Source organism: Equus caballus, chromosome 15 (genome assembly GCF_041296265.1).
Source record: "Equus caballus isolate H_3958 breed thoroughbred chromosome 15, TB-T2T, whole genome shotgun sequence".
Taxonomy (NCBI): Eukaryota; Metazoa; Chordata; class Mammalia; order Perissodactyla; family Equidae; genus Equus; species Equus caballus.
The window spans coordinates 19,973,048-19,987,594 of record NC_091698.1 but is presented as its reverse complement, the minus strand read 5'-3'; the positions used below and the strand labels follow the sequence as shown (position 1 = coordinate 19,987,594).

At 49.4% G+C, this 14,547-nt stretch overlaps 1 protein-coding gene across 4 annotated transcripts in view; it reads right to left on the bottom strand.

Annotated features, from left to right (window-relative positions):
• Window positions 1–14,547, bottom strand: part of FHL2 (four and a half LIM domains 2) — a 69,270-nt gene that overhangs the window by 17,194 nt on the left and 37,529 nt on the right. For 3 of the 4 annotated variants that reach the window (XM_005599782.4, XM_070236000.1, XM_023618490.2), the window contains one exon: window positions 8,829–9,007. In XM_005599782.4, the coding sequence (XP_005599839.1) occupies window positions 8,829–8,984 (156 nt within the window). In that variant the 5' untranslated portion in view covers window positions 8,985–9,007. Of the gene's footprint in view, window positions 1–8,828; window positions 9,008–12,752; window positions 13,297–14,547 lie in introns of those variants that run through there. The other variant, XM_023618491.2, reaches the window with a different exon arrangement.

Here is a 14,547-nt window from a genome sequence, read left to right as displayed (position 1 = left end):
AGTGCCCTTCAACAGATTAATGGACAATCAAAATGTGGTCTATTGGGGCCAGCCTGGCAGCACAGCGGTTAAGTGTGCACGTTCTGCTTTGGCAGCCTGGGGTTCGCTGGTTTGGATTCCGGGTGCAGACACGGTATCACTTGGCAAGCTGTGTATGGCAGGCGTCCCACATATAAAGTGGAGAAAGATGGGCACCAATGTTAGCTCAGGGCCAGTCTTCCTCAGCAAAAAGAGGAGGATTGGCAGCAGGTGTTAGCTCAGGGCTAATCTTCCTCAAAAAAGAAAAAAATGTGGTCTAACCATATAATGGAATATTATTCAGCCTCAAAAAAGGAAGGAAATTCTGACAAAGGCTACAACATGGAAGAAGCTTAAGGACATTACTCTAAGTGAAATAAGTCAGTCACAAAAAGACAAATAGTGTATGATTCCACTTACATGAGGCCCTAGAGTAATGGAATCCAGAGACAGAAGGTAGAATGATGGGTGCCAGGGGCTGGGGGACGAGGGGGGGCTTATTTTAAGGGGTACAGAATTTTAGTTTGGGAAGATGAAAGAGTTCTGGAGATTGGTTGCACAACAATGCAAACGTCCTTAGCACTATGGTTAAGACAGTACGTTTTATGTTATGTGTATTTAACCCCAATTTAAAAATTTAGAAAGCAAGTCTTGATGACTACGTAAAAGATGAAAACACCTGCCCAGAAGGCGGCTGGGTTCCCTCTGTACTGACCAGTCACGTCATCGTGGACTGCTGCTGTGGGAGAGCCACGAAGTGTCCTGGGCGGTCTGAGTCAGCGCCGGGCTGAGACGGGGTCCCCGCCCAAGGGGCAGGGCCCAGGGGAGAGGGAGAGATGCCGACCTGCCTCGAGGAGACGGGCCAGGTGCCCGCTGGCCACGCTGCCCAGAGTCAGCATCCCACAGACAGGGGCTACAGGCTGTCAGTGAAAAGAGCAGGACGGGAAGTACAAGTTCAAGGTCTTTTGCCTTTGAGGGTGACCTGCAAAAACCTGCGGGAGACCCCCTTGGAGGACATCGTGAGAGGGAAACCTCTGGGCGGCGCCTCGGCCTCCACCCCTGGGTGAGCCCCAGCACGAAGACAGGACAGCAGAGCGGTTACTGTGACCGGACAGCCATGCAGAAGCTCATTTTAAAATGTTCACGTGGGCTGGCCCCATGGCCGAGCGGTTGAGTTCGCGCGCTCCGCTGCAGGCGGCCCAGTGTTTCGTTGGTTCGAATCCTGGGCGTGGACATGGCACTGCTCATCAAACCACGCTGAGGCAGCGTCCCACATGCCACAACTAGAAGGACCCACAACGAAGAATATACAAGTATGTACCGGGGGGCTTTGGGGAGAAAAAGGAAAAAATAAAAATCTTTGGAAAAAAAATAAATAAAAATAAAATGTTCACGTGGATCAAAAGCACCACAGAAATCCACTTTTCCTACAGCTAACGTTTTTGACAGGAAAACAATGGCTACAGTTTAAGGCTGATTTGTTGACAGACATTTGACACTACAGAGTGCCCCTTTAAATCTGGGTGCTATCGACATGTCCTTACGAGACCCAAGCACCAAAGCAAGACATCTAGACCTCCCAAAGGCCAGCTCCTCACGCCCACCCTTGCCACGCTGCCCTCCTGCGGTCACTCCCGGTCCCCCGCTATCCTGTCTCCCAGGAAGCTGCTGCCTTCCTCGGAGTGACCTGAGCTACGGCACCACACGGAGCGGGTGCAGCCGTTTCACCGGGGCTTCGACCCGAAAAGCCGCCCGCCCCCTCAGGCTGGGGTGGAGCAGATGGCTGCACATGCTGCTCATCCCACCTCCAGCCAGGAGAGCTGGCTTGAGGTCCCTTCCACGTGACACCCAGGATTGAGTCATCTCGGCATTCCCTCCCTAGGCTGTCGTCACTCACCTGCACAATTCCCCTCGCTCAGTCTACCTCTCTCTTGCATGTGCATGCACACACACATATTTCAGCATGAACATGCAACAGTTCCTGAATTGTTTATTCAACAATGTTTGATAATTCTCAAACCTTCTGACAAAATATTGTCCCTAAAGATAAATATCAGCCTATCATCACGCTCTTAAATTTCATGGTGTGCAATAAATAAAAATAGTCTTCAAACAAGCTAGCGTCACCGTTGGGGTGGGTCCTCAGTGGGACTATAATTGGCCCAGAGCCGTTCTTGCCGCAGACAGCAGTGACCTGCCCGGGCTGACGACATCTGAGTGGCTGCTGCAGGCAGGGCGGAAGGCCTGGTCACTTGCTGCACATGTGCTGCACCACGGGGCCCCCCGGGGATCACGGACACCTGTCTAAACACCTGACGTGTTCATCCTAGTGGGTAAACTCAAGGGTTCTCCATTCAAGTCTGTTTTCTGCCATATGGCGGCCACGTGACTGTGGACAAGTCACAACCTCTCAGCCTCCGATCTCTCACCTGCAGAATAAGAATAATAGCGCCTACCGCTGGCTGCGAGCGCCGTGTGAATTAAGGAGTTGCTGCATACAAAGCATTGCCACGTGTAAGAGGTCTATGTGAAAGCACACAGAACTGGTCTATGGCAGTTGCTCAGCGACTGAGTGTGAGCTTCCACTCAGATCACAGCCAAGGAGGAAAGCAGCCGCCTGAAGCGTGACTTGCTGAATTGCACCTCCTCACGAAGACTAACATGGATCCGACTTTCCCTCACCTCACGGCTCACATGCTAATCACTCTACCACTCTACTTTCGGGGAATGCTTTAGAGTTCCTCAGCCCTTTTAAATCTAAAGTTCTTTTTCTTAAGCCCCCCCCTTACCAATTTTGAGCCATACAATAACCCTATGACATAAGGTTTTATTCTTATTTTATAGGTGAGTAAAATTAACATAACGATGCTAAAAAGCTGTGAACAACGTTTTCTGCAACATTCCCATTGTCTTTCTGCCTTCAGTGATGCGACAGAATTCAGATGCACATTTGGCTCGTATCCCTTCCCTGGCCCGGCAGCATCTTTACAAGCTGGTCCCAACGTGCTGGCCCAGCCTCATCATCGGCTCCAGTGCCCCCTTTCACACCTCCATGCCCTTGTCCGTGCTGTCGCTTGCCTTGGACGGCCCATCCCCCTCCTCTCCAACAGGCAAAACCCCCCTCAGCTGTTGGCACGGCTCAAATATCACCTGCCCTGTGGGGCTTCCCGGCCCTAAGCGATGCTGGCTGACGGAAGTCGTGCGCCACCCCAACCCCTCAGCACTGTAAGGAGCCTGTGTCACACATCTCTTTCAAAATCATATATGGGAACGCTTATCTAACCGATCATGCTATTGGGTTTCCCTGTCATTCTCTTTCTCGGGCTCTCAGTTTGTGGTCTCCTTAGAAGTCTGATTAAGTTAACAAATTCATGTCACAGCTTCCTCCTGGACTCACTTCTTAAGAAAGCCCACAACAAGGAGGAAACGAGAAAAGACTTTATGGCAAGAGGAAGGTAACAGAATACTGGCAGCTTCGCTTTTTTAGGGCACACTGAGGCTTTTGGCCAAGACGACATTTTCCTGTGAGTCCTGAGTCCTCCTGACCCTGAGGCAGGATTTTAGAAACATGATTCCCCAGGGCTGGGAGGGACACTGGAAAACGCCGCGGGAAGGCCAAGAAGCCGTATTATAATCGACCAGACCCGTGTGCCTGGCCCGCAGCTTGACATCGTGCTCTGGGTGTTTACCTGTCAGGACTTGGTGCCCAGCGGCCCTTTTCATCCCTAGTGTTCACGGCTGCAAACAGATGCTTAGTTTTGGTTCTCTGCACCCAGCTAGTCTCGTCTAGTCCTGAGCACGCCACGCGGGCCCCAAAAGTGAGTGTGGCAGAGGTACCAGACGGAAGCTGGAGAGAAGAAGTGAGGAAGTATAGATTCGCTGACAGACTCTCAAGAACTTTCAAATGTCCTAGAAATATCCTGGTTTTCAAGTCCTCTGGAGAGAGCGCGACTAAAAAAAAAAAAAAAAAAAAAATGGAGAAAGAAAAAATCTTTTATACATCCCAGAAAAAAATCCAAGGCTAATCTTGTGCTCACAGAAATGTCATAAATTGCAGTAAAATGTTGATAAACAATGTAAGATTAGGCCCAAACACTTCCTTTCCGATTTTCTATTTTTCCATTTCAGAAACATTCCTAATACGGGGGTACTTTGGCTTGGCTCTGAACGTGAGACTTCCCCTAAGCCCTGGGGTGCGGTGAGTGACCTGAGGGGACAGCCCCTGCCTTGGCTCACTGGAGGCGGCTCTGGCGGGGGCCCTCCACACGGCAGCCACCCTCAGTTCCTCACACGTGGTTCCTCCTGGGCTGGGAGAGGCTCCCCAACAACCACTCCTCAAATCCACAAGCTGGCACTTTATAATGGGGTCTCAGCATCATTCACACTCAGCACTTTGAAAAGATGTTCTGCGCCTTGAGATTCTCAGGTTTTCACGTTTCCAACTGTGTATCCTTTCAAATCTTTAAAAACAAAGGTCCCGAAGAAGGGACAACGGGAGGAATGACAGCGCTTACTCTGTGCCGCCCTGTTCCAGGTGCTCTGTCCACATTAGCTAGTTTACTTCCCCAGCCCCAGGCCTGCGAGACAGGCAACTCCAACTCCAGATGAGGAAGCCAAGGCTCGTAGGTGGCATGACTTGTCCTTGTCACACAGCTTGTTGCAGGGGAACCCAGGCAAGTCTGGCTAGAGTCCCACCTGGGTGGGCACGGCATCACTGCTGAATGCCGCGTGCCTTTGCTGGCGACTGCCGATGACCCTCTGCTCCACAGGCGGTGAGGGTCTTCTTACATCACTCATCTGGTCAGCTGTGTCCCCAGCTCCGAGGGTCCTGCTTTACTCAACTCCCTTCAGAAACAGATCTTTCTTTTATAGGAGGATGTCTAGATAAATATATGGATTTTCAGTGCTCGTTACAAACTTTCTGGACAAATTACACGGAAACTCTAAAAAGGTGATTCACTCATTAGGCACTTAAAAATCACCTCAACAAATAAAAAAGCGCCGGTTGGCAAGCTGGATTGTGAGCATGTATCTGAAACGGTAGCTCTCCCCAGAAGAACGGCCCAGAAAAAGCAGCAGGAGAGGCCCGAGTCCTGCTCCAGGGCAGGAAGGACGGGTTTTTCCACTTGACCTTACGGCCCCTAAACCAGCCTTGGTCAGGAACCTTCTGGAAGTGTAACATGGACGTCTGATTTAACCTGGATGTGTAAAAACCTTAGTCTATTTCAGAGTCCCCTGACTGCTTTCTGCCAAAAGACCTCAGATGCTTTCTGTCCTTTAAGAACTTGCCAAATGTTAGCTGAGAAACTTTCATGGTCTGATGGGTGGACTTGTGTCAAATTGATCATCAATCTGATGTTTCCCATTTAATTAACCAGGAAGCTGGAGAGAGTGTCACAGAAGCAAATGGAGCGTCACTTCTGCGGCGCAGACATTGCCATCTGACAGGGCTTGGGAGAAAGGCAGGAGACTTTGGTTGGGGTCACGTGATAGCAGCCAGGCAGATGCCTTTTACGCACAGGACTGCCCACTAGACAAAGCCACATCTGACCGGAGAGTCAGAGACAGCGTCCCACCCGAGGCTGCCCGGGGCAGAGAGCATCACACGTGGGATAGGAGCCACCGCATCCGGGTTCCAATTCTACCTCGACTGCCTCCTAATCACGTAACCCTGGGCAAGATGCCCACCTCTCTAATCCTCAGTGGCTGCTCCATAAAATGGAATGAGCAAAGTTCTTCTCTGTAGGGTGTTTGGAAGAATTTAGACCATGCAATGAAGGCGTTTTCAAGGCGCCTGGAACAAAGTTATGGCTCAGTGCGCGGTAGCTACCCTGGGTGCTAGCTTTAGGTCTGCAGATCACTCTCTCGTCGTCTTCACAGCAGCCTCTGGGGCACATGGGTGGGTCTGGGAGCCTCTCTGACTTCATGGCACTGCTTGCAGAGACAGGGAAAATTCACTCTGAGAGAGCCATATGGTCCAGAGTTTGTTAAAGTCACAGCTTTGTTAAATGAACGGTACTAGCAGCCATGCCTGGAATTATTGGTCCAGCCTATCTTTTCTTTAGTTTCTTGAATTTTTGAAGCCCAGGAATTAGGTAGATCCATCCAAAAAAACATCTGTAATCAGGCTAAAAAAATATTTTGCTAGTATACACAAGTGTCCAAGAAAAATTTCAGGAAGAGCATAATGTCAGAAGATCATGAAATTTTATTTGTATTCCCTGTTTTCAACTTTTCCACTGGCCATAAAAGTGAATGATTTTTACCCTTTGAGATCACGGCATTTCCTGAGAGTAACTAAATAGAAATAAAGGATATAATTGAGTGACTGAAGAGAAAGGATATTCAACCTTATGTAAGCTAACTAAGGAAACAGGTCCCGAGGTCCTGTCAATCTCATTTAAAAGTCAGTCGATACCCACAAAACTAGCCTAATTCCCACAGGCTTGCCCATTAAAATTACACACACACGTCCTTCAGAGGGAGAGTGAAGTGGGGCTTATGGTGCCCACGCTATTTTAAGAAAAGAGAATGGCCACCCGAGCTGCCCGCTCAGTTGCTCGATCAAGCACCCGCCTGCCAGGACTTCAGGCTTTCCTTCTTGAAATAACACGAACATTTTTCTACCACGGCTTCCTCCACAAAGTCAACTACATAATTACTTCTGAAAGTCAAGAAAACCGTTCCAAATATTCAAAGGCTCCAAACGGCAAGGTCTAACTTCCAGGCCACATCTTTCTTCTTCCAAAATGTGGAAAATCACATGGCGTGACTCCACACAGAGGGAGCCGCGGGTCTGGGTTGAGAAGTTCAGCATGATTAACTCCTGACTTTGCAGCAGCCTTGTTGATTTTGGCCCCACTCGGGGGATTCTTGTTTATTTGCTCATAAAGTATGTGCGGAAGGATAATTAGTTTTAAGGGTCTTTCCACTAAATCACGTCAGAGAAATGATAAGTGCTTTTTGTTCTGTGGTTTTCACTTTAGCGACAGTGAAGGATGACTAGCCCCAAATATCCAAAGAGTTTCCTGTAAATTACGGTTTCCTTGGTCAGAATAATATCGGAACCCCCCAGCTACTTACATCTTTTCCAGGTAAAGCTTTTATAAAGTAATAATTTTTTTCTCTGCCTATTAGTTCTTCCTCAAACCGGACATTTTTATGGACGTTTCTATAATGAAAACTGATAAAGAGAGGGGGCAAAGCTTCCAAAGGTTGGGGGGGAAACATGTTACAGAAAGAATAGGGAAGTAGTCAGAGGAAAAGTGGAAGCCTGGAGTTTATAACACCATCAGCTGCTATTGAGCGTGCTGGGGGCTTTGTATCCACCACCAGAATAACCCTAGGAAGTAGGCACCCTCATTTTAGCTCCACTTTATAAACAGAAAGACGGGCCCAGAGGGGTCAAGTAATCGGCCCAAGTTCGCACAGCTAGTGAGACACAGAGCCAGGACCGGAACTGGGCGGTTTGGTGTCTGAGCTCTTATGCTCAGCCTAGTAAGTAAATGGAGAGGGTCTAAGCACGCCCATCAGGCACAGCGACCACGCGTCAGACTAAGCTGGAGACAGGGAGCTATTCGACTCCTAGACTCACAAGATCAGCTAGTTTTTGCTCACGGTAGCCAAGCCTCTGAACATTTTAAAGTTGACACAGGACCACTGCTAGTTCTGTTTCTTCCACGCCTGGCATGCCACTCCTGTTCTGAAGCCAAACGACACAGGCTGCAGCTTGGCTTCAAGTGGCCCGTGCTGCGCATCCTTCATCTCTGATCTGCGCAAAGGCTTCCTTCTGCACAGGATGGAAATCACTCTTCAACTGTCACTAAATACCTAGCAACAGAGACTGATGGTGCGGCCTGCTGCTCACTGCCTTTCCTAGGAGTGACGTGACAAAGGAAAGAAGCGTTAAGAAACCTGCCCAAGATGTGTTGGAATTGTTTCAAGCAGCCAGCAGTTACGTTACGCACTGATACTGAAATCACAGAGGAGTGTGGCAAGAACCCCTACGGAGTACAAAGGAACGAGAGTAGAGAAGAGGCGTGACGTGCCACGAGGTGCCTTGGGGTCCACTAAGCTGGCATGCCTTTAGAGATTTCAAAGTGACCCATGTTGTCCCAGTGCTGTGGCTCTCAGGACGACAGTCACTTCCAGTGTTGGTCACGTGTGTTTAAGCAGCAGGTTTGCAGCCGAAGACCTCAGAGACAAGGAGGCACCCCAGGGCCACCCTTCAGGGCCTGGCTTAGACTAGGGACACGCTGAGAGTACAGAGCAGGGTTCCCAACACTCAGCCCCGGCCGTCAGCGCCAATCACCGGCGGCCTCTGTAGAACCTGCTGCCCACCCACAGCAGAGAAGCTGGTAATTCCTCTGCACGAGCCTTTCCCCTTTGAAAAAGAAACAACACAATTTCTGGTCTTCTCCCACTAAAAAGAAAAGAGCCCCTAATATTCCAATGAATGCGGTGCTTTTCTGTGCCCCCTGATCTGGGAACCAGCTCCGGTTCACTCATGTGCACATTCACTCATCAAATATTTACTGAGCGGCACCCACGACTCGTGAGTCAGCAGGAGGCAAACAGAAGAAAGAGGGCATCGCCCCCGAGAAAGTGCCAGTCCAGGAGGTGTGGGGTGGTCAGACCAGGACACCGGTCACTAGAAGGTGAGAAGTGGACTTAGGACACTCTGCACGAATGTCCTGGAAAAGCAGCAACCAAGGGCTCAGAAAGGCCTCTGAAGGGGCCAAGCCCCTTCAGAGGCGGAATTCAGTAGGTGACAAGGACTAGGACTCCGGACGCTGCTGGCCCAGGGGTACCTTGCAGTCGCAGCCGATGGGTTTCCCGCACTCCTCGCAGGTGCTGGCGTAGAGGGCCTCGAAGCACGCCACGCAGTAGGGGCTCTCCTCCCTCAGGATGTACTTCTTGCCAAAGAGAGAGCCTTCGCAATGGTGGCAATCAAAGCGCTCGGTCATTTTGACACCGGCTTTTCAACAACCTATCAAGAGGAAGAGAAAACACAGGTTGCGGTGAGCACACGCTGGACAGCCTGCAAACCCAGGCAGGAGCCGTGCTGCCTCTTGGTGTCGTTTGTGGTCAAGGGGTGGGGATCTTCTCTGGGCCGATAAGTGAAACTCACCCTTTAAACAGTCCTAATTTTCAATGATACTTTTAAAAAATCAGTTGGGGACAGTGTTTTGTTTGAATGCATTCCACTTGTTTAAACATCCCGATCACAGCTGACTGTAGTGTCAGAACAAGCTGTCTCGGGTTGGATACAACGTTCACATCAGAGCCTTCAAGCCATGGGCCTTGGGCCTGCTTCAGTGCGTGACAGGGCCTCACATCTTCCCTTTCTCCCTGCCCCCAAAATAGAAAGGCAGGGATAGAAACAATATGTTCATTTCTATAAAAAGATTTTCCATGAGCTCCCCTCTATGATTCATAAATTTGAATAGTAAGAAACCACAGCGGCTAAGGGAGGGGTATCGGAGTTGGCACATCTGAGATTAGATGTCAAGAGAACGTTAGCCTTTGACCTTGGCATGGCATTGGGAAGCGCACCTGCCCTTCCTTGCACAGGAAAAATTGCCATATGCCCCTTGGGGCAAGTCATTTCTCCAGATGAAGAGATTATCCTTCCTTCTTCCGCTGCACAGGTCTCCAGAGAGCGGGACAAAGGGAAGGGCTGGCTTCCAAGAGCAGGGGTTATCGCACACGGGGAATGCAGGGGCCGCAGGCAACGGCCTCATCAGCACCGCCTCGCGCCTCTCAAAGAGGAAGGAGAAGGCATCTCCACACCAGCACGCTGCGCTTTTCCAGGGAGAGCGGAAAGGGACGGGACGGGGGGAGGCAAACGCGTCTTCCCCTCTCCTTGTCCTCTTCTGCCTTCCCCCACAAACCTGACAGAACTACCTCGAAAGAACCAGGCTACCACGAGAGTACTGGGTATGGAGAAACACCTCCTGGGCGTTAAAAACAGAGCCGACCTTCTTCAGGAATATTTTCTCAAGTGGCAATATTTAATTTGCTAAAAGTAAAAAGTTTTCCAAGTTGTTAAATACGTAGACTGGCTGACTGCGTAACTCTGAGCAATGCTTCACCAACTCTGATTAAACCTGGTTCAATTTTCAGTCATTTCAAACCATTTAAGAGTGAAATTCCAGAATAATACCCTATGATGCAAATAAAATAGTGCTGCCTGGTTTACAATAACAGCAAATGTGATAGTGTTTATTAATTTTGTACTCTTGTGTATTCATGGTCCTGACAATTGTAAGCAAAGAAACAAACATCTTTGAAGCATCCATACTTGGTTATTGCTGTGTTTATAGAACAATTTTTTCCCAAAAGTATTAAACATGCAGCTGGACACATCCATCCTTCTAAACAGCTCTTCCTGGAGGTAAAGAAAACACTGTCTGGACATTCCTGTGATAACATCGCAAGATGAGGCTCTTGTGCATTTGAATTATTACTCTGAAACCCAATGTATAAATATCCTTTGTACTAAGGCCATCTCAGGTTGCAGAGCTATGTTGACAGAAGGGTCAACGCTTTCCTGTAATTCCTTAGTCATTGGCCTTGAAAGTGGCTATCATTTACTTCATCACAATTGAGAGCTGTCCTTCCAACACGTATATTTTTCCAATAAAGGCTGCCATTTACTTGTGGAACCAGATGCTATTGCCTATTCTATTCACACAAATATAAGAATAACGATTTGAGAATCTGAAACAAGAACAACGAAAGGAGACAGAACTCTAAATCGTAAAATTTTAAAAGCTGGAAACAACTCCCAAGATTATCTACGACAACTGTCTCATTTTATGGAGAAAAACTGGAGCCCAGGAATATTAATGTAAAGAGAGGATTTACATGAGCTTTCCCACATAGCCACCTAAGTGAGAAAAAACAAACTCCCGACCTAAATCTAAAGGTGGTTCCAGGCAGGTCGGGAGCAGCACAGACCGGCTGGGGAAAGGAAACAGACTACAGACTGCACCAACAATGTTCTCCAGCCAGCAGAATGGGCGGACGCTTTTCTCCCCAAGCAATGATCGTCATGCTCATGTACCTGGCGTATGTGTCTTCTACTTCCTCCAATTCCCCAAAGCAGGACAGAAATCACCTAAGGCAGTAAACCCTGAGATCAAGCAGGGCCCCACGTCTGCTCCGAGTGTGGCTGGGGCTCTCCAGACACAAAGGTCCTCGCCAGTGATATGCACTCCCAGCAGCAACAGCATGGGGCGACCAGCTGAGAGGGTCTGAACCAGATGAGGCACTTGGCCCAGCGGCGGGCTCGAATTTCTATAGAATTGTTTCTGACAGTGATGGATCTCTCTCCCACCTTGCTCCTTATCTTCTCTAAGAAGTCACCACAATTTTAATGATCAGGCGAGCTCTCCTGCTTAAACCAACAGATTAGAGTGTAAAATTAGCACCCATCACTAATTAGGAATAGAACAGGATACACTTTGTCTGGGAAGGTCCTCTTATGTATTTCCAGAATTATATGAAGCACAAGCCCCAAGATCAAAGTAACTAGCTCATAAGCTAATGAGAAAACCAAAAGCTTCCCTTCTGTCACAAAGTGTTTAATACCAATTCTCCCTTAATTAAATGCTACCAAATAGAATATTCTTGTAAAAAGTTTGTGTAAAGTTACACTATCAATCTTAAGCTTCTTCTGTTTTGTTTTGTTTTGAGGAAGATTAGCCCTAAGCTAACATCTGCTGCCAATCCTCCTCTTTTCGCTGAGGAAGACTCGCCCTGAGCTAACATCCATGCCCATCTTCCTGTACTCTCTATGTGGGACACCTACCACAGCATGGCTTGATAAGCAGTGCCATGTCCGCACCTGGGATCCGAACCGTGAACCTCGGGTCACCGAAGCCGAATGTGCAAACTTAACTGCTGTGCCACCAGGCCGGCCCCCAAAGTTTCTTTTTAACGGAAAAAAAAAATGTATCTACAGTCTTACATTAGAAGCCCCCTATAACTTGGCATTTTTTAATCCTATAAAAATACCTGATTACTCATTCATTCAAGAAGCATCTGTGGAGTTGGAACTGTGTGTCAGATGTTATGCAGAGTTCTGGATACAAAGATGAGTAAGATACAGGCCCTCCCTGGAGGCACTTGTGGTCCAGTGAGGAAAGCAGACCCAGATCAAACAGATTATAAAGCTCTGTGCTCGGGGCCATGATGGAGAGATGCACAGGGGACTGTGGGAACCAAGAGGAGTCCCTGGGCCACCCCTCCTGGGAGGGCGGGGCGGGCTTCTGGGAGGAGACGTTACCTGTGTTGGGAGTGCTGAGCCAGGTGACACTGCAGACCACAGGCGGAGCGCAGAGGTAGGGGGATAAGAACAGGGTTGAGGGAGCAGACGCCCAGGAAGGCGAGAGTGACTAGGATCAGTCCACCAGGAGCAAGGAGCTGAAAACATGGCCAAAGGCCAAAGGCGGGCCTGCAGCTTGATCAGGAGCTTGGCTTTGCCCTGGAGGCAGCGGCTTCCGCCTGCCCCCTCGCAGCCACAGTGCGGAGTGGGGCAGGGAGGCCTGCTGAGCGTTACTGCCTGTAAGCCCGACTTGGCCACGTGGTATCGATGGAGACACAACTGAGGGCAGTGACACTACAAATGTTCTCAGGGTGTCAGAGTCCACTTCTGAATGGTCCCTTTAAGTAAAAATAGGACATCTTGGTCCTGTAAGGACTTTACCTAATTGCGTCCAATCACTTACCCTCTCTGAACCTCGGATCCCTCCCGGCCGGTTATGTGTCATTCCTGTCCATCCCCTGGTGCACAGAAATGCTGAAAGGATGAAGCAACGAGACACCTGAAGACAAGGTGCGCTGCTGACTTGTGATTTCCGTGAATCAACTGCAAATTATAGTGTCCTGGAGTGCCTCTCCCTTTCCAGGGTGAAATCATTCCCTGACGTCATTCACCCTTGGGCTCAGAACAGCCAGGGGTTTGAAAAAGCTGGATCTCAGGGTGCAGGCGGGGCCCCAGGCCACGCTGAGTACACGGGGTGAGGCGAGTCCCAGGTGTGGCTCACAGGTCCAGACGGCCGGGAGCGCTTTGATCTCCGAGGCTGTCGTCAGCCCAGCCTTTAGTCAGAATTAAGAACGAAGGTTCAGAGAGCAATGGGGCAATGATGCACAGGGCACTCCTACTGAAACATAATGGTGGTCTCAAAGTCCACAGGCTGCAAATGTGGGTTATTTTAATCTTCTCAGGTTTAAGAACTGCACAACAAAGTTTGAGAGGGGGAAGTGCCAGAGCTAGGAAAAGAGAAGAGAAACGTGAAAAAAAAAAAGAGGAGGAAAATGAAAAGAGAGTAAAGGAAGTAGGGAGAGGAGGAATAATGGAGAAAGGAAGAGGGAGAGAGGTGGGAGAGAGGCGAGGACTCGGAGCCAGGAAGCTCGTCATTTTCTTTTCCCAGAAGGATTCTCGAGAATCCAGGGTGGAGGCGGGCGTGGTGGACAGCCTCTGCTGGGCGTGCTGGCCCAGGCCTGACTTTCAGGACCGTGGCCATCCTTCCCTAACGAGGATGGCTGGGCCCTGCCCGCCCTGCCCAACAAGGCCAGAGGTGCAGCAGCAGTCTCTGTGGCATCACTGTCAATGCTCCCTCTAGTCAACTACCTCCCTGATGCGACCCCAAACGGGCCACTTTCCTCATTCCCCTGGAAACCCAAGAGTTTCTCTCTATCAACCCTGCTTTAAGAGACTTCTCCAACAGAGTCAATTCCTGTAGAGAAATCTGCCAATGTTCCCACACCCTTCCCACAACATGAGAAGCAGCTTTAGTAAGCCAGTCCCTAACAAGGCCATGTCCATCTTTACATGCCACCAGGGACCCAGGTGGGAGATTCCATTGCTTAGCCACAATCAACAGGAGCTTTCGAGAGGGAATTAAGAAAATTGGTCTGTAGCATGTGGGCTCTTTTTAAGAATGCATTTAAAAATGCAATGCTTCGATGGCACCACACAACACCGTGACCCCTGCACCCCTCTATAAGCCACAGGCGCTGCGAAAAGGGGCACTAGGTCTTGCTGTGGCCTCGCCAGCACGTGACAAATACAGGGTCAAGTACTTCATAAATACTTGCAGAATGAACAAACAAATGGATGGACAGATGGAGGAATACAAACATCCCAGAGTACACACATGAAGGCAAAAATCAAGAATGAAGGCAAGGGAGGCCGGCCAGTGGCGCCGCAGTTAAGTTCGCACGTTCCGCTTCAGCGGCCCGGGGTTCACCGGTTCGGATCCCGGGTGTGGACATGGCCCCACTTGGTAAGCCACGCTGTGGCAGGCGTCCCACATATAAAGTGGAGGGAGATGGGCACGGATGTTAGCTCAGGGCCAGTCTTCCTCAGCAAAAAGAATGAAGACGAAGACTGTTTTAGGTGAACAATCCACGTTGCATAGGAAACCCGAAATGTCATGTGGTTTGGCGTCTGATGCCATTATAATTTCTAATATAACGATCCTGAGCTTCACTCTTTTTCCCCCGTCTCTGGCCTCTTTC